At 40.6% G+C, this 22,893-nt stretch overlaps 1 protein-coding gene across 1 annotated transcript in view; it reads right to left on the bottom strand.

Moving 5' to 3' along the window:
- Window positions 1-3,472: 3,472 nt before the first annotated feature.
- SKAP2 (src kinase associated phosphoprotein 2) overlaps window positions 3,473-22,893 on the bottom strand; it is a 324,646-nt gene continuing 305,225 nt past the window's right edge. Inside the window, exons 12-13 of the mRNA XM_088479429.1 lie at window positions 4,969-5,070; window positions 3,473-4,613 (exon numbers count right to left, since the gene is read on the bottom strand). Coding sequence (XP_088335555.1) covers window positions 4,978-5,070 — 93 coding nt within the window. The 3' untranslated portion in view covers window positions 3,473-4,613; window positions 4,969-4,977. The remainder of the gene's footprint in view (window positions 4,614-4,968; window positions 5,071-22,893) is intronic.

Here is a 22,893-nt window from a genome sequence, read left to right as displayed (position 1 = left end):
CCTAAAAATAATTTAATTATAATGGAAATGGGTTATAGAGGCCTGGGCACATACAGATGGGCTACACAGTGATCTGTTTATGGAGTGTTAACTAACAATTGCCTTGGCCAATAACAACTGTGGATAAGGTTCAATGATGGATCATTTTAAAAGAGTTTCTAGCTATGTATGTTTTAAATTTGGGATTAGTAAATGGAATGTAAGGGAATACTAAAAAGGGATGACACACGCACTTCATCTGAATTATTGCTCTAGACTTCAGTACATCAATCCTTTGAAATGAGTAAAAAAAGAAAATCAGATAGTGGTGCCAAGTGCTGTGGCTAGTAGGATGGTACCATAGGCTACTGCAGCAAGCCACTAGAAAGGACTATAGCTGCTGCAGAGCCTCTTGGGAAGCAAGATAATAGGGCAGCATCAGAGGTTCCATTGTCACTCAGTGAGGGCAGCTGCTGGTCTGATTTACTGATAGCTGGATATCTGGGTCAGCAGGAAGCAGACACAGTTTGTCAGTCGGCTCCTGGACACACTGTGCCTGCTGAATTGTTATTTCTGTGCTGGTATCTAGCATCGTTATAACAAGCATTATAATAAACATTACTACATTTCTGGTTGATTTAGAAACACAATAGAATTCAGTACAATTATAAGGCTGGAAAATAGTCTTTTGACCCAGTTTCTACATGGAATTTTAACATTGTTATGTATTTATTGCAGTGTTTCAGAAAAAAATAAAGATTTTGTGAAAGAGTTATAAGGTGTAAGGGGCTGAGAAGTACAAGACAATGAGAGACAACGGGCAGAACTATTTCCGGACAACACTATGGACACAGAGTTATAATTATGCACATAGAGCCTTAGATACAGTATTGTAAGTTCATAAACATCTGTAGAATAAAGAATACCATTTAGGGGCAAATTGTAAACATGAAGAGTAAATATCTTTCTGACTTGCTATGATCACAAAGGATCGCAGTGTTTAGAATCCACGTTGCCCACTTACAGTATATGTAATATTGTATAAATGATTGAGGTAATTGGTTATAGTTTTTCCATTAATCTTATTTCTTTGAATAAAATGAACAATCCACATTTTGCATATTTACTATTAGCATTTTATGGTTTCAGGAGTTATTCACTAACAAACTGAAAAGTACAAATGTGATATCCACAATAAACATCAAAACATTTGGCTTTTATTATACAGTATAACGTTCACCAGATCAATCAACTGGTGACTGGTTGCTATGGGTTACTTACTTACTATGGGTTACTTACTTACTAGACATTTGTACATTGGTAAATAGCCACTAGTATTGTGTCTTTAAAATGTTATTCTTACTAGTGTTTTTACAGCCTTACCTTTGGGCTATTTATGAATGGCCAGTCCGCAGACCTCATCTGTCTGAGTGGCCATTTATAAAATGACATTATTATAATGTATTTATTACCAGGTATTTATATAGCGCACACATATTCTGCAGCGCTTATGGCGGCCAAGCTTTGCTACATATGCCGCCATAACCAGCTCCCCTTTGTCAATGACAGGTTGAGGTCCAGTCATGGGACTATGAACCATTTGCTTTGTTTCCTGCAATACAGGACTCAGTATATAGTGCTCATAACTAAACTATGAGGTAAATCTTATTAGGTACGATGATCTTGCGTGTGCTAGTCATCGCGGCAGTGGACGCACTTTACGGTAGCCCGGATTCGCCTAATATTGCTCGCAGCCCCATAGGTCTCCGAGCAAATATATGCAAATCTAGGCTTGAGTCGGGTAGTGAAGGGTGCGAGATGTGGTGCCGTTGCTGGCGTTTAAACGCTGTTGCAACGGCACATCGCACCCTTCGCACCTAATTGGATTGTACCCAGCTATCTTGCACTAGAGTGGGAAATTCTGTGAAGTCACACATTGATGTCATTAGACATACCCACAGTGACAAGCAGTGTCAGTCAGGGGAGAGGATGCCTGATTTAGGCAGCATCCTCAGTAGGTCTGCATTGATAGATCCAGGCAAACTAGATCAGATAGTAGATTGCTTGGCGATTACTATTAGATCTTTAAGTGTTGGCTGTAAGAGAGACCAATGAGAGTCTCTTGGGTCTCCTAAAGCTCCCACTTGACTAAATTAAAAACATATATTTCAATAATATTAATAAATAAAACTCATCCCATTATAGAAATGGCTATACTACACTGTGATGTAGGTATACATATTTGTTACTCTCTGATTTGAAAAGTAGCTAATTAATGTTTGGGATAAACAAAAGGGGTTGGCTTAGTTGTGTGAATGCAACCTTTGGCCCAACTTGAAGCTTACTGTAAAAAATATATTTATTCCGATAACAAAAAATGCGCAGTGTCTCCCCAAAAAATATCTAATTTACCTTGGCAGTGTAAAATATATAAATTTTTTTTTTCCAGATGCAAAGCAAATATCGCGTGTGAAAATGAGTCTGGTCGTTGTAGCATAAGATATACTATATGTAGTATAGATATTGCTTTCTTTCGTTTTGGGTATGAAATCCCGCCTACGCCGGAAGCCCGAAATACCAGAATCCGGACAGGGCAAGTAAGTATACTAACCCTCCCTTCTCCCCCCCTAACCCTCCCTTCTCCCCCCCTAACCCTCCCTTTTCCCCCCCCTAACCCTCCCTTGGTGGTGCCTAACACTAAAACTCCCAGGGTGGTGCCTAACCCTAAGTCCCCCCAAGGGTGCCTAAACCTAACCCCCCCTTCTACACCCTAAACCAAACCATCCCGGGGGGTGCCTAACCCTAACCTCCCCCAGTGGTACATAACCCCCCCTTTCCCCTAGCCTAACCCTCCCTGGGGGGGTGCCTAACCCTAAGTCCCCCCGGGGGTACCTAAACCTAGCGCTCCCCCCCGCATATAACACTAATCCTGTCCCCACCTACCTTCGTTAGGGTAAGCCGTCTGTTGGGATTCCATCGTCGGGCGAAAGATAGGCGTCGGTATTTAGACGCCTATTCGACGCCGGGATTCCGTCAGACTGCTTCCCGTGCTTCGCTATTCTAACTACATCTCCTTTCTTTCATACAAAAGGAAAACCCTTATTAAATGAAATGATTTTTAAGTGCATAAAGACAAGCCACACCTTATTTTGTGTGCTGAATGGAGTAAGAAATAATTATTTTTTTCCTAAATCTTGGTGCAAGGATGCTGGGTAAATAAACATTTCACTTTATAGATGGAGAACTTCATTCAACTTTATATTTTTTTTAATTTCTAGGGAATGAGAAAGACGTAATACTCTGAGTTCTATGTTCTCATGACAGCAGTACTGTACTTCTTCATTGTGCTTGCAGGCCAGATGGCAATAGAATCATTTACTTCACCTTGTTGTGCTTAATTACTACAATCAACACACTATTTTCCAAATTAATCATAACAAAGTAATTTCATTAGTAACACAGCAGGCTGTTGAATTATTAGCATCATAACAGATTCGCAAACAAGTAAACTTTATTTGAACCTTAGAAATTTGCAGGAAGAACCACTTAGACGGGCAAGCAAGGCACTGTACAATATCAATGTGGCGCTGACATTTAAATACAAAAGGTGTGCAAGCAAGGAACAGATTATTTCTGAGTATCAAAGCAAAAAATGTCCCTAGCAGGAGACAACAGTTTATCGAAATATGACTAATACATTTGTGTTTAAAAGTTTCAAAGGATTTTCACTGTGAAAAGATAAGGAAATTTAAATAGATTGTAGAGTCGTTGTGGTGTTTAGGGGTTAAAACTAAAATTCTAAAGTGAACCAAAGGTCAAAACGGTGGGCTGATCAGCTGGTGAAGGACTCCCTCTCCTGGGCATAAGGTAGAAAGGATATAAATAGATTTTTGGCAGCAGAGTAAATTTGCTTCAGTGCACCTTTAAAATAATTTGTTGGGGGAAGGGCTGGACATTTCTTTCACCATTTATATCAAACATCTGCCATCTGCTGGCCACTGACTGCATTGACCTGAAAATTATACCTACAATATGTGTAAAATGCACACGCATTTTCTATTATTATAAATACACAGGTAAATGTATTTTAAAGTATACAATCAGTATTTTGCAGTCATATTTAAAAAGAATTTAAATACTTAATTGCAAACAATACATATCAGCACAGAAATTCTGGAAATTACAGCAACATTTTTTTTTATTAGATTTTAGTATTTGAAAATACAATTATCAGAGGAAAAAAAATACATTACAATGGTGAGAGTGAATATATTGTATTATCTGTGTAGTCATACGCAACCAATCAAAATGTCAACAACAACCTAACCCCAAATTAAAGTGGTAACTCGTATTGGCATATTGCACTGTTTATTTAAAAAAAAAACATATGCAGATTACCGCAAGCACAAAGTAGTATTACTTTCCTAATTTACTAAGCCTAAAAGTGATTAAGACAGTAATAGGTGCAGAAATGGGATTTGCACAGTAATCTATTGAATTAAGGAAAGTTACACACACACATTGGTATAAATGTAATAAACGTAATGAAAAATATAATAATACACTCAAAAGAAAAAAAAAATATTTCAAGCATCTGGTGATATCTTCCCGGTGTTTCTATTAAGAGATGGCTCCTATTAAAAAACAAATAGTGATAAAAATGATGTGAGAAAAGAAAACCAGATACAATTGGTTTATCGTAAAGATCTCAGTATCTAAGACAGAAATTAATTGCAATATTTGATTGAAAGCAATATACAGCAGCAAGCTGAGGAAGAGATAAGCAGAGCGCTCGGTCATTGCAATGTGGGATTCTATTGCATGCAGACGGCTAATGGAGCAGTATTAATTAAGGCTTAAAAGCTATTTTTTGCCACAGTCCTTAAGTTAATATAACTGCTGCAGAGGTTTTAGGAAGGAAATGCTTATAAAACAGAGAACAGGAGAACACATGAGCCATTATAGTAGATTGGATTAAAATGTACTTACCCAGGCCTCTCAAATATCATACATCTCCATTATGTACGCCTTAGGCACCAGGCCAATGGATCCCTTCATTTCTCCTACCCACCAGCCATATCTATTGTACTCCTAATTCAAAACAATAAGCAGGATTAACCTTTTGCCTAGAACAAATGTAATATCATTTAATGCAAAGCTACTTTGAAATGTTTTTGCCCTATGTTTGGTCTGCTAATCACAGGCACCAAGCCATGATTGAAGCGCCCCACTAGATTCTGGTTGTTTAATTCCAGTAGTGAATAACATAGACTATGTAAATTAGTAGTGCTAGAAGAGCTATGTTACATTACTGATACAAGGTCTTCGCACTTTGGTTTTCGAAGGACCACCTAATAGTTGTTATATTTATATCATTATCATTTTTTAACCACCACATTTCACTTTAACGTTAATTTATTTTTTTAGTGGTCTCTGAATAAATAAACATTTGTAAAATAAATTACTGCAGGAATAAAATATTATGCTTATATCGGCTTATCCATATAAAGCTACTGTGGTACACGGTGATATAATAGTCAACACCTGGGTAAACACATAATACAATACATTTCATGTAATAGATAAAAGTGATTCCATACTTAGGATAGGCATAGGGCCCAACGGTGCCCTCTCCAAGTAAGAAGGGGCACCCCTGCTGCTTTTTTACCTAGGTGGGCAGAAGATGGGGGGCTGCATCCTCTCCTCCTCTCACAGGGAATGGGGAGCTTGGATATGACATCATAATACAGCGCCAAGCTTCCACTGTGTCACTCACATGAATGAGCAACAGGTAAGAAGACATTGTGTTCACAACCTTCATGTCAGCAGCCAGCATTCAGTGGACATAAAAATCACTGGATGAGTGACATTATGAGGTACATTTACTAAGCAACTCTTTTCAAAGCCGCTGTATCTTTGGCAGTTTTGACCACTGGATTTAAATGGGTAACATTATTAAACAAACAACCAGTCATGTTTTGCTTTTAATATTATTGGCTCTTTAAATTCAAAACCACCGAAGATGCAGCATCTTTGAAAAGCACCACGCGGCAAATTTACTCCAATGTGCAGGGGCACGGGAGGGTGTGTGTGTGTGTGGGGGGGGGCAGTGATGGAGGGGGTCAAATGTCCTTCTTTGCAGCATGAGGTGCTGCTTCCTGGCGCCACACATAATATTTTCCATTATTTTTTCTGGAGGGGATGAGGACAAATTTGGTTATGCTCCCTTCAGTACCCAGGCCCCTTGGCTGTCTTACTGACCGTGCCAAATCTTATAAATTCCCCCTAACCATTGGAGTCGTAGACAATTACTGTACCTAGGTGTGTCTAATGTTAGCGCCTGTTCTGGACAGGCAAAGCAAGTAAAATAATAAAAACAGAAGGTAGAAGTTCCTGCACTAAATGGGTTAGAGCAGTGGTTCCCAAACTGTGTGCCGTGGCACTCTGGGGTGCCTCAGGACCCTCTCAGGGGTGCCTTAAGTTGGTGGTCCAGCACCAAATCAAACTTTATGGTCAATGTAAGAGGCAAAAACATGTGGACAAACAGAAGAGCAACCCTGTCCACCACCACATAAAAAAATATTGCTACTCTAGGGTGCCGTGATTCAAGAAAGTTTGGGAACCACTGGGTTAGAGAAGTCAAACAATAACTGTTGATGAAAAAGAAGAATACATTAATTAAAGAAGAACCTACATATTGATACTGAGTCACGATAGAGCTTAATAATGAAAATATATAATAATAGTAACAATACAATTTACCTGTCATCATATGTTGTTACATACTACATGTTAAAACTGCAGGAAAAAAAATTTTTGTAAATGAAAATATATTTTATGACCTGCACTGCAACTGTTGTTGTTTTATAAAAGGTAAATCACATAAATGTTAAAAAATAAAATTATTTAATTTGACTTTACAATACATAGGAATTTAAATTGATACATATTTATACAGAATATTTTGCCCACTACCGCATTTCCTTTATTAACATGAATATATGTATAATGTTCTTTAAAATATATATATTGTTATATTTAGAGATCAGTGACATCACATTCTGGCGTGTAATGGAATACATAACTGTCATTGAAGGTAAAACATATCTCGAAATATAGATAAACTCCTACAAGCATTGTTTCAAATCAATATTGGGTATTATAAGGTATAAACTGGTGGTTGCAGCTCAAATGTTACAAAGTGATGATTTCATAAATCAGCCAAAATGAGGTTCAAAACGAGCAATAACCCTAGCCTTAAGCTGTTTTCTTTTTATTGCAACATTTCTTCAATGCTAATCTTTTATTCTATGCTATTTGAGCGTGTGTGTGAGTATATGTATGATATTTAGCTGCTTACATAATCTACATACATTTTATTTTAAATTATATAAGTATATATATATCCTTATGAAAATATATTTTTTGTTCAGTATAAATGAATACAAAACTATGAAATAAAAAAACTAGCAAATGACTAGGTTTAAAGAGAGACAAATTCATAAAACGGATTATATTTTGAAAACCATATATCCATGGAATGTATCACCTAACCCAACTTCTAACACGATCTGAAAATCTAGTATACAGTAAGTATGTGAATATACTCCCGATAGATTGATAAAATGATACAGAAAAGTAAAACCCCCAAAATATTACATTCCTTTTGATGATGTGTAATGTAAATTATACTTATTTCGATCAGTGATGATGAATACGAAATCACCAACTATCAATGGGGTTTGTTTAATAGCATGCGAGTTGTGTGAAGTAGCATGATTACTGCAATCCCGGATGCAGATTTTAAGTGGTAATAATTTAAAATCCAAAACCAGTCTTTCTGCAGCAGAGATCGCACAAATGGTGCTGCTTCACACAACTTGTACCCTATTGCATAAACCCCAATAAGTGTTATTTACTAACATTGCTGAAATATGGAAAACTACAATAAACAAGAAGCAGCCAATCACCTTGCAATGTCTAACTTGCTTTAAATAGATGAAAGCTCACTGCTGATTGGTTGCTACAGTTTTAATGCAGATTTGCCCCTTTGAGCAATATAAGTACATAGCACTCACTGTTATATAGTTACTAATATAATATTAGTTTAATTGTAGATGGTGGCACTAATTCACTATAATACTATTTTCACATTGGTGTATTTTTCAATATTAACCTAACTTTACATTTGTATTACATTATTTCTTTATTTATTTTATTTAAAAAAATGCTAATTAGTTTTTTTTTTCTCTGACTTAAAAAATACTTTATAAGTGTTCTACATAAGTAAAAGTGAGTGCAACAATAATAAGTGCAGGTGTGGTAGAATTTGAAAAATGTCTTAGTTCCTGTAGACTGGAGGTCGGTGATTTATACAGCTGAAGCATGTAGCCTGAAGCAGACTAGCACATATTGGCTAGATCTTAGACTGCAGACCAGTGGGTGCTAAAGAATGCATGTCTATGAATTGTACACAGACTCATGATCCTAATTTTATGGTATGTAGTAGAACATCTGGCTGATTTGTACTTCTCAGTATGTCATACATTGTATGCTATGTACAACTAAAGCAGTCCCTTGCTTTTTATGTGCTTAAACTAAAAGATAAAAACAAGGATTTATTTAATTTCTGATGATGGCATTCTACTACGCATGTGCATTTCACATATTATTATAATTATTAGTATTAGCCTTTATTTATATTGTGCCTGCATGTTCTGCTACAATTGGAAAAAACACAGCAGTAAAACCAGACAGACAAATATATAATACTGCCTTGCTCGCAAACTTAATATCTACAGGAAAAATTTTATTTAATTATTAGAGTTAAGGAAATACAAAGTTTAATTTATGGAAGGACTGTGATGTCAAGTTTATGCTTAAAAGATTTGTAAGGATTGACCTGTCTATAGTGAGTGGCATCACCACTAGGGGGCAGAAAAGGGGAACTTTCCAAATATAGTGAATTAAAAATACATGTTTTTCCATAAAAATGACAGAAGTAGTAAGAAAAAGTTAAAATATATATATAAATGTTTCATTCAAAATGCACGTTTCAGCTTGTTAATATTCTGTAAAAAAAAAATTATTATTTTGATCAAAGTCAAACTGTATAACTTATGCCATATAACTATTGTGCAATTCTTCCACTGTTTTTTTTCTGTATCAGGATCCACACTATTTAATGTGGCTGATCAACATTATGGGTCTTATTCCAATTTGAGAGCAATGCAAAAAAAGCCAATAACTTTGCACCTTGGCAAAACCATGTTGCACTGCAGGTAGAGAAGATATAAAATATGCAGAAATATTTAGATTTCAGAGGGGAGAGTCCATACTCAAATCTAAATTGCAACATGTACAAATAAAGCTGTCCAGCATTTGAGGGCTACATGCAAAAGCAGCCATTATTACCCTGCATGCAAAAATAATAAAAAATACATGTATTTGCACCACTTGCATTGTCCAGGTGCAATTACTTGCTTTTTTTTTGCTTTCCTCCCATTTAGCTTCCCAAACCTCTATCACCTACCATCAAGATCATCTATGACCTGCCTCGAAGATCTGATCAGCTTGAAGATGAGATGTTGGGAGTCTTGAAATACTTCAAGTGAAAGGAGGTCAGACGTAGATAGGTGCCTGTATCTGCCTCCTGGTGCTGTGGTCTGTAGTTTTGGGGAAGTGGGGGTAATTTATTTTTTTCTTTTGTTAACTTCTTATGCTGTACTGTAATTCCAAACAATGGGTAAACATAATTCCCGTGTAGTGTAATAAAGCACTCCCTTTAGAGTAACACAGGGCAGTTTCTATCTCCTGGAACACTTATCAGAGAATTATGGGCAGTTTGTGCAATGACAATGCTATTCTAAAAGACATTATACCAGGTCATTAAAGTACAATGTTATCTCACGTGCTGTGCACAAAATGAAAATGTTTTTTTTCTGTTCCCAATGGTACACACTTAACCATCACCAACCCACATAGATATGTACATACAGTAAATTGGCACATCATAGCCACCATGAGTTTTAATTCATCACTATATATATATCTATATATACACACACACACACACACATATTTTTCTGTCAAAGGATATCTTCCTTACTGCAAAATTCTCAATTTTATATGGTAATAATGATATTTTTTGAAACATATACTGTACGTAATGTAAAGGAAACAAATGAATTTGATAGAGTGTCTGGCAACCAGCCAACACGGATGACCTAGTGGTTAGCATTACTGCCTCACAGCCCTGAAGTAATGAGTTAAATTCTGGTCATGGGCCATATGTGTGGAGTTTGTGTGTTTTCCCTATACACACATGGGTTTCCTCCATCACTCCAAAAACATACTTGGAGGTTAATTGGCTAATGACAAAAAAAATAACCCTAGTGTGTGTGTCCATGTGATAGGGAATAGTGTGTGTCCATGTGATAGGGAATAGTGTGTGTCCATGTGATAGGGAATAGTGTGTGTCCATGTGATAGGGAATAGTGTGTGTCCATGTGATAAGGAAGTTAGCTCCGCTGGAGCAGGGACTGATGTGAATGAATTATTCTCTGCAATGTGCGGAATATGTGGGTGATATACTGTAGAAACTGTAATATATAAATTAATATATAAAGTAAATTATACTGTCACTATATAAGTAACTGATAATAAATAAATAATACATATATAATGATGGTATTTCAATGACAAAGGGCACATTTTGTTCTTTTCAATATAATTAATTTTTGTGGGCTGAACCAAAATGTATTTTAGTCTGAGAAAATGAATATATTCCATTCCAATGATTATTGGATGATGAGCCCAAAAACATCTGATTCCAGTATGTGTAGGGGTCCAGGTACACTGTACTTTTCCATCTGTCTGCCGGGATGCACCTGGGATTATGTTCATGCGCCCGTCCCGGGTGCGACCTGGCTGAAATTCCTTACAGACGGCTAGACCTGGCAATTATTTTGGGTCGATTATGTCATCTGCAGTGGCAAACGCAGGATTTCCAGAGGGGGGTTTCCAAATGTTTAATTTAGAGCGAGTGTGGCCATTCAATGAAGAGGGCAGAATTAGCACTTAACCAGCTTTAATAAGCATCATACAAAGTGAATTGTGTGTAATAATTCCAGCATATACAGGACCTAAAATCACAGTAAGCCATTAGATGCGCCAGTAGGCCATCCTGCCTGAGCTGAGCGTATGTATCTTAGATGTGGGCACCATTCCAGACTATTGTAGCAAGTCCAGGAGCCTGGAGGAGCAGCAGAAGAACCTAGCACTGCCCTGGACATACTGTATATGTACATATTGGGCTCTATAGCAGTGCATCTCTAACAGTGCATGTTTTCCAGATCTTCTAGGTGTGCACAGGTTATTTATTACTGGCTGATACATGTTAAAAGATCCACAGGTGGTGCTAATTATTTCATTTGTGATACTGAGAAGAACATGCAGCACTAGTAACAATCTATTATATTACTATTTCTATTCTGGTCATGGTGTGGGCTGGGGAGGGGGGTTTCCAGGCAGACGGAAACCCCCCTGCGTTTGAATATGATCTGGATCATGTGATGAGCCGGCACTTGGAGATGATCTCATCTCCAAGTGCCGGCTCTTCCTATGCAGAGAATGGGACCGGGTTGCATCGACCCAGGTTACCCATTCACACTGCATCATAAGCAGGATTGAACACACGTTCAACCCTTCTCGTGACCAGGGTTGAAATGCTGGGTCACTCGACCTGGCTTATTTCAACTCTGCCCTTTCAAACTGCGCAGTAAACCAGGCTGCTAGTGTAAAAGGCGTATACCTGTCTAGGCAATACCCATGTGTGCTTTCATATATTTACCTGGTATAATTGTTGATGATTTGTAATATTCACTGAAGGGAGAATAACTGTGGGTTGTAGAGATGACAAGCAGGTGGATTAAGTGTCAATCATTCAAATTCAATAATGGTTGAGAGTAGATAAGCAACGTTTTAAATATGCACCTTGTTCTGCATTTTGCTGCAAAAATTTATATTCTTTTCCAACTCCAACCATTCCACACAGGAAAGGCATTGCCTGTGGTCTTCCCAGCGTGTTGTGGAACTACAAGTTTTAGCATCACCTGTCAGTCTTTGGGACTTAACATTTCTTCTTATTAACCTTATTATTAAACTTCTTCACAACACTTATTGTATATTAGGCCTAATATGGTAAAAAAAGAAAATGTATTGGCCCTATATAGATAAAAGTTAATATAAAGAAGAAATGTATGATAACAAATGTAATACAATGACTAAAAAAACTACTTAACACGTTTATTAGCCATAAATTAGATGCATACTTAAATACATGCTAATAGTTAATTGTTTTGAGTTTGGTAGTGAGTTGTAGGTATTTCCCCCCCCTCCGCTTGTACAATGAAATGGGAAAATAAACAACAAATAGACTTTAGCAACTGTTGTCTGCACTATTATACTGTATGTTATTTACCACATTCTCACAAAATGATGTAACAAACCATAATGGAACCCAGGAGTGCAAAAGTCAGCTGCAAAACTGAGACACTGTATTCCTTTTAGGGAAACTAACAGCATAGAGATTTATAACGATCAAGGTGAGGAGGTTAAAATCTGCCCCAATGCCCCAAAAGCTTTGAAGGATAGCGATCCCTGCAGTGCCAGAGGCTTAAATACACTCACGCAACAGCTAGTAATTGTATAATGTGAAAGCAGAGGGACACACATACTTGAGCATTTTTCAAGAAAAACACAAATCTTCACAACCTGAGACAACATTCAAAAATGGATCTACTCTTATAGAACAAATTTTATAAATAGGCTGCTTTCAATTTGTTAAATAAATACCATATGAATCGCAGGCTTTTCCTTTAATAAAACCTTCATAAATGTTTACAAAAGCTGCAGGCGCTGACAAAATGTTTTTATTAAGCTAAAAATAATTTAACCAACTAAATGTACAGATTATATATGTTACATTTAGCCATAAACAATGTCTGGATGAATTATGTATGCGTAATACACACTAAATACATTCCTTATCAGTGCTGGCGTTTTGTTAGGGTGCAATGAAAACTACTGTGGTTACGTCCAAATAATGTGTTTGCAAAAATGTAAGGATTTCAAGTGGCCATTCCCTAGCATATTCTTCATGTAACTTACAGTCATTCATCAACTGCACTTATTCATTCTCTGGCTATTCCCTTCTGCATTGTATGTTGTACTGAATAGGAAAGCATCATGTGCTCTGTCAGTAATGTTACTGATGCATTCAACCTTAAGCGCACAATAATTGCTTGTAACAACTTATCAACAACATGGTTTTGTCATGATTCATTTCTGCACATGGCTGACACTTGATGACTAGGAACTTTATCCTACTTCACAGAAGCGCAATTTTCCATTTTTACCACTAGATGGTGTAGAACATAATATAATGCAAAGAGTATCCAACATTTTCTATTAAATATTACATATTCTGTAATGAACTTGGTAAATGTTGAAGTTTAGGAAAGAGACTACTAGAGTAATTGAAAAGTATTGTGGCTTGTCTTTCTTTGTTGTTTGCTCTTGCAATTTTGTAAAAGTAGTCTTGGTAAATAAGTTATTGATGAAAAAGTTGTTCATCAAGATAAATTTAGAAAAATAGATCAAAGTTTTTCTCATTTCACTCTAATGAAATGGCCAATTCCTTTGGTAATGGAGAGCAATATAAGATTGAGCAACATTGTTATTATCCTTTATTTATATGGCACCACAAGGGGTCGGCAATGACTTGCAAAATACATAAGCAGGAATGGTATGCAGTCGTCAGGATGTCACCGTTTACGATTTTGCCATTCACAATGTTGACAGCAGAAGGTCGACACTGATGATTAAAATGCCAATATAATTAATGTCGACACCTGCAAAATTTCCATTAGAGTTATGATATCCGTTAGGATTAGCATTAGGGTTGCCGTTAGGATTAGCATTAAAGTTACCATTAGGACTAGCATTAGGGTTACCATTAGGACTAGCATTAGGGTTACCGTTAGGATTAGGATTCGAGTTACTGTTAGGGTTAGTCTTAGGGTTTCCATTAAGGTTAGCATTAGGGATGCCGTTAGGGTTAGCATTAGGGTTGTTGTTAGGGTTAGCATTAGGGTTGCCGTTAGAGTTAGCATAGGGTTGCTGTTAGGGTTACCATTAGGACTAGCATCAGGGTTACCATTAGGATTAGAATTAGGGTAAGCATTACTGTTACCATTATGTTTGATAAAAAAATATATATTCTGCGCTATGGATGTTATTTTGAAAGCAGCTCCTAATAAAATAATTTCAATATGTAACAAATAAAGAGCGCTTGTGAATAAACATGTATGAATGTAACGCAATACCTGTAAAAAAAAAAAAAAAAAAAAAGGGATTAGTAAAAGATGTTTAAAACCCTTTTTTAATTTTAGGAAAGTCCATAATTGACATCAGGGTTCCGATAACATGCCTTGCAGTGCGGTGTGATACTGGAGTCAGACGTGAAAAACTAACTGTCTCTCCCTATATCTGCCTACCTTTAACGGCTTCCGCTCCGTCCGGCTGGTTCCCTGCACGGGGTGATCGTCTTCTTCGTCCGTGTAAACGGCCCGATGCTGCAAAGGTGCAGTGTGATGACGTCACTATGTCTCTGCTGTGTGTCAGATGTGCGCTAAAACCAACGCGTTTCAGGCTCCTGGCCCTTTTTCAAGGATAGCGTTCCATCCTGTGTGCTCCATTTTATTGAAAGATTTAATTGATTCAATTAAAAACCTAATTCTATAATTAGGTATAATTAGGTATAATTTCCTTTTAGAAATAAATAAAAATTAAGGTATTGCGTTTTTGTGTTTTTATCATGAGAATGGTATTATATTATAAAAAGTGATGTAAAAATTAGAGAAATTTAAGCAATGTATAGAATTAATTGATTAATAGGTATTTAAAGGAAAGCATTTATCTCTATATCCATATTTAAACCTGCAGGTTGCAAGGTTTGCATCCAGAAAATCCATTTTGTTTCCTTTTTTCTCAATTCTTTTGAAATGTCACCTCCTCTCCAGTTAGGGCAGATTTTCTGTATGCCCATAAATGACAAACCAGAGGGATTTCGGTTGTGATGGTCTAGAAAGTGTTTGGACACGCTATGTGTCTGTAAACCTTTCTTGATGTTGAAAATATGCTCAGCAATTCTTATTTTTAGTTTTCTTTTTGTCTGACCAATATATTGGAATCCACAGGGACATTCAAGTAAATAAATTACTGCTTCTGTATCACAAGTGATAGTATCCATAATTTTGTAACTCTTATTTGATACATTTGACCATTATGTTTGCCATTAGGATTAGCATTAGGGTTACCGTTAGGAACAGCATTAGGGTTACCATTAGGATTAGAATTAGTGGTTAGCATTAGGGTTCCTGTTAGCATTCTCATTAGGGTTGCCTTTAGGGTTAGCATTTGTATTACTGTTAGGGTTGCCATTAAGGTTAGCAATAGGGTTGGCGTTAGGGTTATCATTAGAGTTGCCGTAAGAGTTAGCATTGGGGTTGCCGTTAGGGTTACCATTAGGACTAGCATTAGGGTTAACATTAGGATTAGAATTAGGGTAAGCATTACTGTTACCATTATGTTTGCCATTAGGATTAGCATTAAGGTTACCGTTAGGACCAGCATTAGGGTTACCGTTAGGATTAGCATTAGCATTGCTATTAGGGTTAGCATTAGGGCTACTGTTAGGGTTGCCATTGGGGTTAGCATTAGAGTTGCCGTTACGGTTAGTATTAGGGTTACCATTAGGTTTGCCATTAGGATGAGCATTAGGGTTACCGTTAGGATTAGCATTAGGGTTACCATTAGGATTAGCATTAGGGTTAGAATTAGGGTTGCCATTAGGGTTGGCGTTAGGGTTATCATTAGCGTTGCCGTAAGAGTTAGCATTGGGGTTGCCGTTAGGGTTAGCATTTTTATGACTGTGGCTGTTAAGGTTAGCTTTAGGGTTACTATTAGGGTTAGCATTAGCGTTGATGTTAGGGTTAGCATTAGAGTTGCTGTGAGGGTTAGCATTAGAGTTACTATTAGGTTACCTTTAGGGTTAGCATTAGGGTTGCCATTGGGGTTAGCATTAGGGTTACTGTTAGGGTTTTGACAGAATTACAAGAAAATACTATGTTGACATTTCAACAATGACATAACATCAGTGTTGACATGTTGAACGTCGACATGGTCAATGTTGGCATTATGAACATGGGGACTTGTTCGATGTCAACATTACAACCATGTTGACATTGTAACTGTTGAACAAATTTACCACAACCCCATTAATAGTGCAAACAAAACAAGTAAAAAGTGCAAAATACTTATAGTACAAAACACTGCAGAGCATGGGACACAGGCTATATAACCATTGCTGCACATTTTATTTATTTATTATTTGTTACCAGTTATTTATACAGTGCACACATATTCCATAGCGCTTTACAGGGAATATTTGATTATTCACATCAGTCCCTGCCCCAGTGGAACTTACAATCTATATTATCTGCCACATGTACACACACATACACACTGTTAGGAGCCAATTAACATGCAGTCATAATATCCACAAAAGCAGTATAAGCTGGACCCAATGGTTCAGTGGCAGTGCTGGCAATGAAATGATGGTATAAGCGAGGGAGGAAAACAGGGCCGGTGTCTCAGTACCTAGCGCCGTCCTTCCTTCACGCTCCACCCCTTTCCTATCCCGCTTCCTCCCCCTGAGCTTACCAATAACACCAGCGGGAGGGTGGAGGGCAGGGTTAGTCTAGAGCCGACAAGGTAGCAGCGGCTGCTGGATTCTGCACTGTGCAGCTGCACTGACCACCTGGCGCCCTTGTGCGGGAAATCTGGCCCTACCTCCAGCCTGCCCCCAGTGTCCCTCCAGTGAGCCCTCAGTGTCCCTCCAGGCTCCAGCTAGCCCCCAGTGTACCTCCAGCCAGCCCCCAGAAAATGAGCTGGACCCAATGGTTCAGTGGCAATGCTGGCAATGAGGAGATGATGGTATAAGCGAGGGAGGAACACAGGGCCGGTGCTAGGTGTCTCAGTACCCAGCGCTGTCCTTCCTTCCCCCTCCACCCCTTCCCTATCCCGCTCCCTCCCCCTGAGCTTACCAATAACACCAGCGGGAGGGTGGAGGGCAGGGTTAGTCTAGAGCCAACCAGGTAGTGGCGGCTGCTGGATTCGTCACTGTGCAGCTGCAACAATCACCTAGCGCCCTTGTGCAGCCGCATGCACTGAACGTGCCTCAAGCTGGCCCTGGAGGAAAAGCACATGAAGGAAGCTGGTCCCACTTGTGAGAGCTTACAATCTAAGGGGGAGGGGCAGATAGACAGGGATGGCATGGAGTGGAGAGACAGTGAGTGAGGAGCATAGAGCTGTGGGTTAGGATGAGGGCTGGAAGGCTTTAATAAAAAAAAGGCTTTTTTGAGAGGGAGAGAGCATTCAAATATAAAATCTTCAAATCATGAATGTATTAATAATAAGTCCACTATAGTAATGCTTTCCAAGTTGCATTCCCTAATTCATCATGTTGGGTAGATTACTAGTAATGACACTAGTTCCTATTATATTGACAGGTTGCATTCTCATATCAAAATGTCTTCTCCATGCCGTGCATGTGTGCTTCAACAGTATAATCAGAGTTACAATTACCAGACAAGCTTATGGAAGAATACAACAAGGACAACAGTGATCAGGGGCAGGAGAAAAGCCATTGTGATAGGTATTTTAGGGGATTCGTTCTGTATCCCAGCGGTCGGTGCCGAAATCCTGACGCCGGCACGAAGAGAGGCTGAAATAATGAAACAGATTAGAGAAACTGCATCCTGAGGTATGCAGTTTCAGCAGGGCCATTTCTAGACAATCTGGCTCCCAGTGCAAACAGTCAAAATGCGCCCCCCACCACCCCCATGGGAATTTACAGGAATGAAAAAATTCTGGCACGCGTCAAAGGAGCACGAGCCAAAATAGGGGGCATGGCCTCACAGCAAAGAGCGTGGCTTTGCAGGAAATCTTTCCCTGCCTCCAGCCAGCCCCCAGTGTCCCTCCAGCGAGCCCTCAGTGTCCCTTCAGGCTCCAGCCAGCCCCCAGTGTACCTCCAGCCAGCCCCCAGTAATTATTATAGATTAAACCTTATCTGGCTGCAGCTTTCATATAATCACATCTCTGGAGAAACTGATCCTCCCTGGGCAGATGGTGTCTTTAGTCGTTTTTCACTAATCATGTAGGAGATCACATGGTCCAGAAGATGCCTGTTTGTGTAGGAATATAACCAATGTCATCATTATACAACAGAGGTTCAATCAGACTCATGCCCTATGTCACCTACTGCCCCCTGTGTTTCTCCAGTCTTCTGCCCTGTCTCTCCACCTTCCTGTACCCTGCCCCATCACTCAAGCCTCCTGCCTTTCTAACCTCCTGTCCTCTGTGTCTCTTAGCCTCAATCCCTCCCCTGTGTCCCTTAGCCTCCCCATCTATGTCAATCAGCATCTCCCTGTATGTCAATCAGTCAGCCTCCCCCCTTTTGTGCCAATCAGCCAGTCTCCCTCTGTGCGTTAATAAACCAGCCTTCCCCTGTTTGTCAATCAGCCAGCCTCCCCCTTTTGTGCCATTCAGACATGCTCCCCGTGTCTCTCAGCATCATCCTCTGTCTCCCCAGCCACCAGCCCAGTGCACACTTTCCTCCTCCTGCTGCTGCTTGCTTTTTTGCTGCTCGGCTTCTCCTCCTACAGTGCTGCTCCGTGTGCTTCCAGTCCTCTTTGTGCAGCGTGGTGGTCCCCTGCTCCCAGAGAGAGTGCGTGTGCAGCGTGACGTCATGTCACTTTGCGCTGCACGAGTAGAGGCAGCAGGGGAGGTGGAACTCTGGAGGTTAGTTTAGTTCTCCTGGTCCTTGCCAGCAGCTAGCAGGGGTTGGGGTGCCCTGTGCGACTGCACGGCTCACCCGCCCCTAGAAATGGCCCTGAGTGTGAGCAGCCTAGTAAGGTCCTGCAGGACCAAGGTGGAGAGGGTTAGAGCTGTATGTATTGGTAAAAGATGGAAAAAGAGTCCAGTATGCATAAAGGCCCACAGCAAACATTAGTGGGGAGTCACTGTTGGGAGTGTCAGAGCTACATTGGAGAAAACTGTATACTGCTGTCCCATGGGATAAAGAAGGGGTGCAAAGAGAGGCAGATGTGTGTGTGACCATCTGCATATTGCTATCTCTTAGGAATCAGAGAGTGGCAGACTGGGTGTGAAGCATTCTGTACATTGTCTAAAGAAAGACATAGGGCCTGATTCAGACCCACTCGCGAGCGGCTGTCCGCTCGCAAGTGGGTCGATGTTATGGACTGAGCATGCGCACGACGGAGGGAGCTCCGTCGTGCGCATGCGCCAGACGCGACGAGCGAAGGAAAGTCCTTCGCTCGTTGTGTCCGATCAAAGGGGGCGTGCTGTCAATGTTGATTGACAGCACGCCCCCTTTGGTGGGCGTGTCGGGGGCGTGCCTCCCTGACGGGGGCGTTCCCATGGGAACGCCTCCCGTCAAAAGCGGCCCACTGACATCACTAGTGATGTCAGTGGGAGTGATTTTGGCTCTGATAGAGCCAAAATCACTCCGGAGCTTGCGGTTGAAAACCTCAACCGCAGGCTCCGGCTCGCAATTTCGATGGTCGCGATGGTCTCGACCATCGCGGCCATCACAATGCACGCTCGTATAGCCTGTGGGTGGTGACCCACAGCTATACGAGCGTCCAGGAGGACGCTCCATGAAAATGGAGCCCGGCCCTCATTCAGAGCGTGCGCTCTGCTCAGAGCGTACGGCTCTGAATGAGGGCCATAGTGTAGTAACACACAAGTTAGGAATTATGAACTTGCGTAGGGTGTGTCCTCTATTAAAGCTGCAGAGATGAATGCAGTGCAATATGTGTTGGAAAAATACAGGCACCAGCCAGGGTAGGGGCGAGGTGGACCTGTGTTTGCCATCTGACATGCCAAGTATTTGGTGGAGGTAGAGGAGACGCTTGCTATGACCATATTTGTGTCCTTTAAAGTCATGTGCAGTAGGAGAGAAATACAGAGGTATATTCTTATAAGAGAAGTTCTGGCACCCAATTTATTCAACAAGAACTGTTGTTGCATATGTCCAGGACCGCCAAGAGCCGCGCCGGGCCAGGGTAAAAAGGGGGTGTGGCCTAATCGCAGAAGGCATGGCAATGTCCCCTTAGGTAAAAAAAAAGTGAGCCCCCTCAGTCCGGCGCATAAGCAGATTTCCCTACAGGCATAGGAGACTGCTATGGCTGCTTCTTAGCAGCTGCGAGCAGTCTCCCAGTGCAGCCCAGCACACAGCAGCGTGTGCTGGGTTGCTGTGATGTAAGAGGCAAGGGAGCGGTGCCGGACCCGGGTCCCCACCGGGCCCCTCCAGCAAGCCCGGGCTCGGCGCCCCTGCATATGTCTATACCTCTATATGTGTGACTGTTATTATAATTCCTGCAAGGGACCCACTTCTTAGGTATTGCCCACAGCCTGGAGAGATAGCTTGGGGGGCACCACACCATACACTGAAGGGGAGTTACAAAATAAACCATGGCATGTTCATCTTACTAAAATACCAAGTAGGAAGGCTTTTGGGTGCACTACAAAGGCTACCGTGTGCACAATAAGCAATGCATGTATATAAGATATACAGTGGGTGAAAATAAATAGCGATTAACAGGATATCCACTGAATCCAATCCATAGTTCCATATCAGAGATAGCTTACCCTTCTGATTTCTGAATTCTACCTCCTGTCATACTTTCTCCATACTGGTAACAGATGATGCAGCTATTGTGCCTCTAGCAGAGGAAACACATTCACGTGCCCTAGCCATGATATTATAAATATATGTTAAAAAAGTAAGTTTATCTGACACTGTACAGTGTAACACTATATGTGCTAAAGAGTCTGCAATTTATTCAAACATATTAAATTAAATCTCCTTTACACATTGGAGAATGTACAGTAAGAATGTCATGTTCCGTGGGTGTCTCTGTTATCTGCATCTTTAGCAAGAATCCATCTTGTAGAGGTACAGTATTATCGTGACTGTTAGTTTAATGTTTTATGGGGTTTTACTCCTACATAAGGACATTTTTCCTAACCATTAAGAGGAAAAATTCACATTATACATAAAAACTATTTTTTAATTAGCTGAAAGTTAGCAACAAGAGTTTAGCAGAAGGAAATTCTCTATTAATGTATAGAACTTCCAAAGACAAACAAAATATTATACCTTTATGCAGTATTCTCACTCTGGGCCTGATTCAGAGCCGGACGCTCTGACCAGAGCGCTCGCTCTGAATCAGTGCCCTCCTACCTTAAAATGGAGCGGCCTCCTGGCCGCTCGCATAGTTGTGGGTGACCACCCACAGCATATGCGAGCGGCCAAAAAGATGGTCGCGATGGTCAAGACCATCGCAACCATCGGGCTTGCAACAAGACCCTTGTGGTAGGGTCTCGTTGCCGCAAGCCCGGTAGTGATTTTGGCTATATCAGAGCCAAAATCACTCCCACTGACATCACTAGTGTCAGTGGGAGTAATGGCCAAGACCATCGCGACCATCGGGCTTGCGACGGAGACCCTGCGGTAGGGTCTCGCTGTCGCAAGCCCTGGAGTGATTTTGGCTCTATCAGAGCCAAAATCACTCCCACTGACATCACTAGTGATGTCAGTGGGGCCGGCTTCAGACGGTAGGTGTTCCCATGGGAACGCCTCCATCTGGCAGCCACGCCCCCGGTACGCCCACTAAAGGGGGCGTGCTGTCAATCAACATCGACAGCACGCCCCCTTTGGTGCGAGACCCGGAGCGACGGAAAGCCCGTCGCTATCCGGGTCTTACGCATGCGCACGACGGAGCTCCCTCCATCGTGCGCATGTGCAGTGGGGCAACATCGACCCACTTGCGAGCGTCCTGCGCTCACGAGTGGGTCTGAATGACCCCCTCTGCTCGCAAGCTTACAATCTATAGGGAAATAGGCATTGATACACAAGGGTAAGTGCTAACTATTGCATATTGTTCCAGCCAGATTGCAGAGGTTCTTGGTAGGTTGTATGATCCAGTCACACAGGAATGTTGGCATAGGGTCAGCAGGATGTGAAAGCAATGAAAGAATGAAAGAGAAAATATGAAAAAGCTATGTGTGGACTGTATAGTAGGGATGTAATTGGGTAAGCTTATGAAAGTTATGTGGGTGGTTCTGAAATTTGATAAGATTGCCTGTAGAGGTGAGTTTCAGGGAACAATTGAAGGTTTGGAGACTAGAGGAAAGTCTTATTGTGAGTTAGAGGCATTCCACAGAGTGGGTGTAGGATAAAAAACATCCTGTAACTGTGAATGGGAGCAGGTAATGCGTGTGGATGAGTGATGCCAATCTTGCGCAAAGCTGAGAGGTCGACTTGGGAGATATTTTGAAGTGGGATGTGAACATGCGTGTAGATGGTGACACTAAAACTATTGGATGATCATTGTGAATGTCTTAGGTATTGATACAATGCAAAACTGTTGAAGGGACGTGCAGTCAGGGTCTGCCTCCCCTGTCACACTCCCTCCCCTATCATACTCCCTGTCATGCCCCAGAGTTTTGATATAAAAACTGTGTTCTTATACATGTATGTCTCCCCAGCCATTGACCTCACCACACGTCACTGATTTGTTGAGATATTGGGCCCATTTACCAACAAAGGCAAATACCAGTGGAAATTTTCATTTAGTATCACTGTGATACTACCAAAAAGGACCCGCAAAGTCGTCGTCCTCGGTGAGGTCCTCCGCTGGGCTGCTGGCTGCCTAACGCTGCCAGTGATGGGGTTCTGATGTTATGCGTATGCGCGCCGGTCCG

Source organism: Taudactylus pleione, unplaced genomic scaffold, assembly GCF_031769625.1.
Source record: "Taudactylus pleione unplaced genomic scaffold, aTauple2 ptg000233l, whole genome shotgun sequence".
Lineage (NCBI taxonomy): Eukaryota > Metazoa > Chordata > Amphibia > Anura > Myobatrachidae > Taudactylus > Taudactylus pleione.
This window is presented reverse-complemented; position numbering and strand designations above follow the sequence as displayed.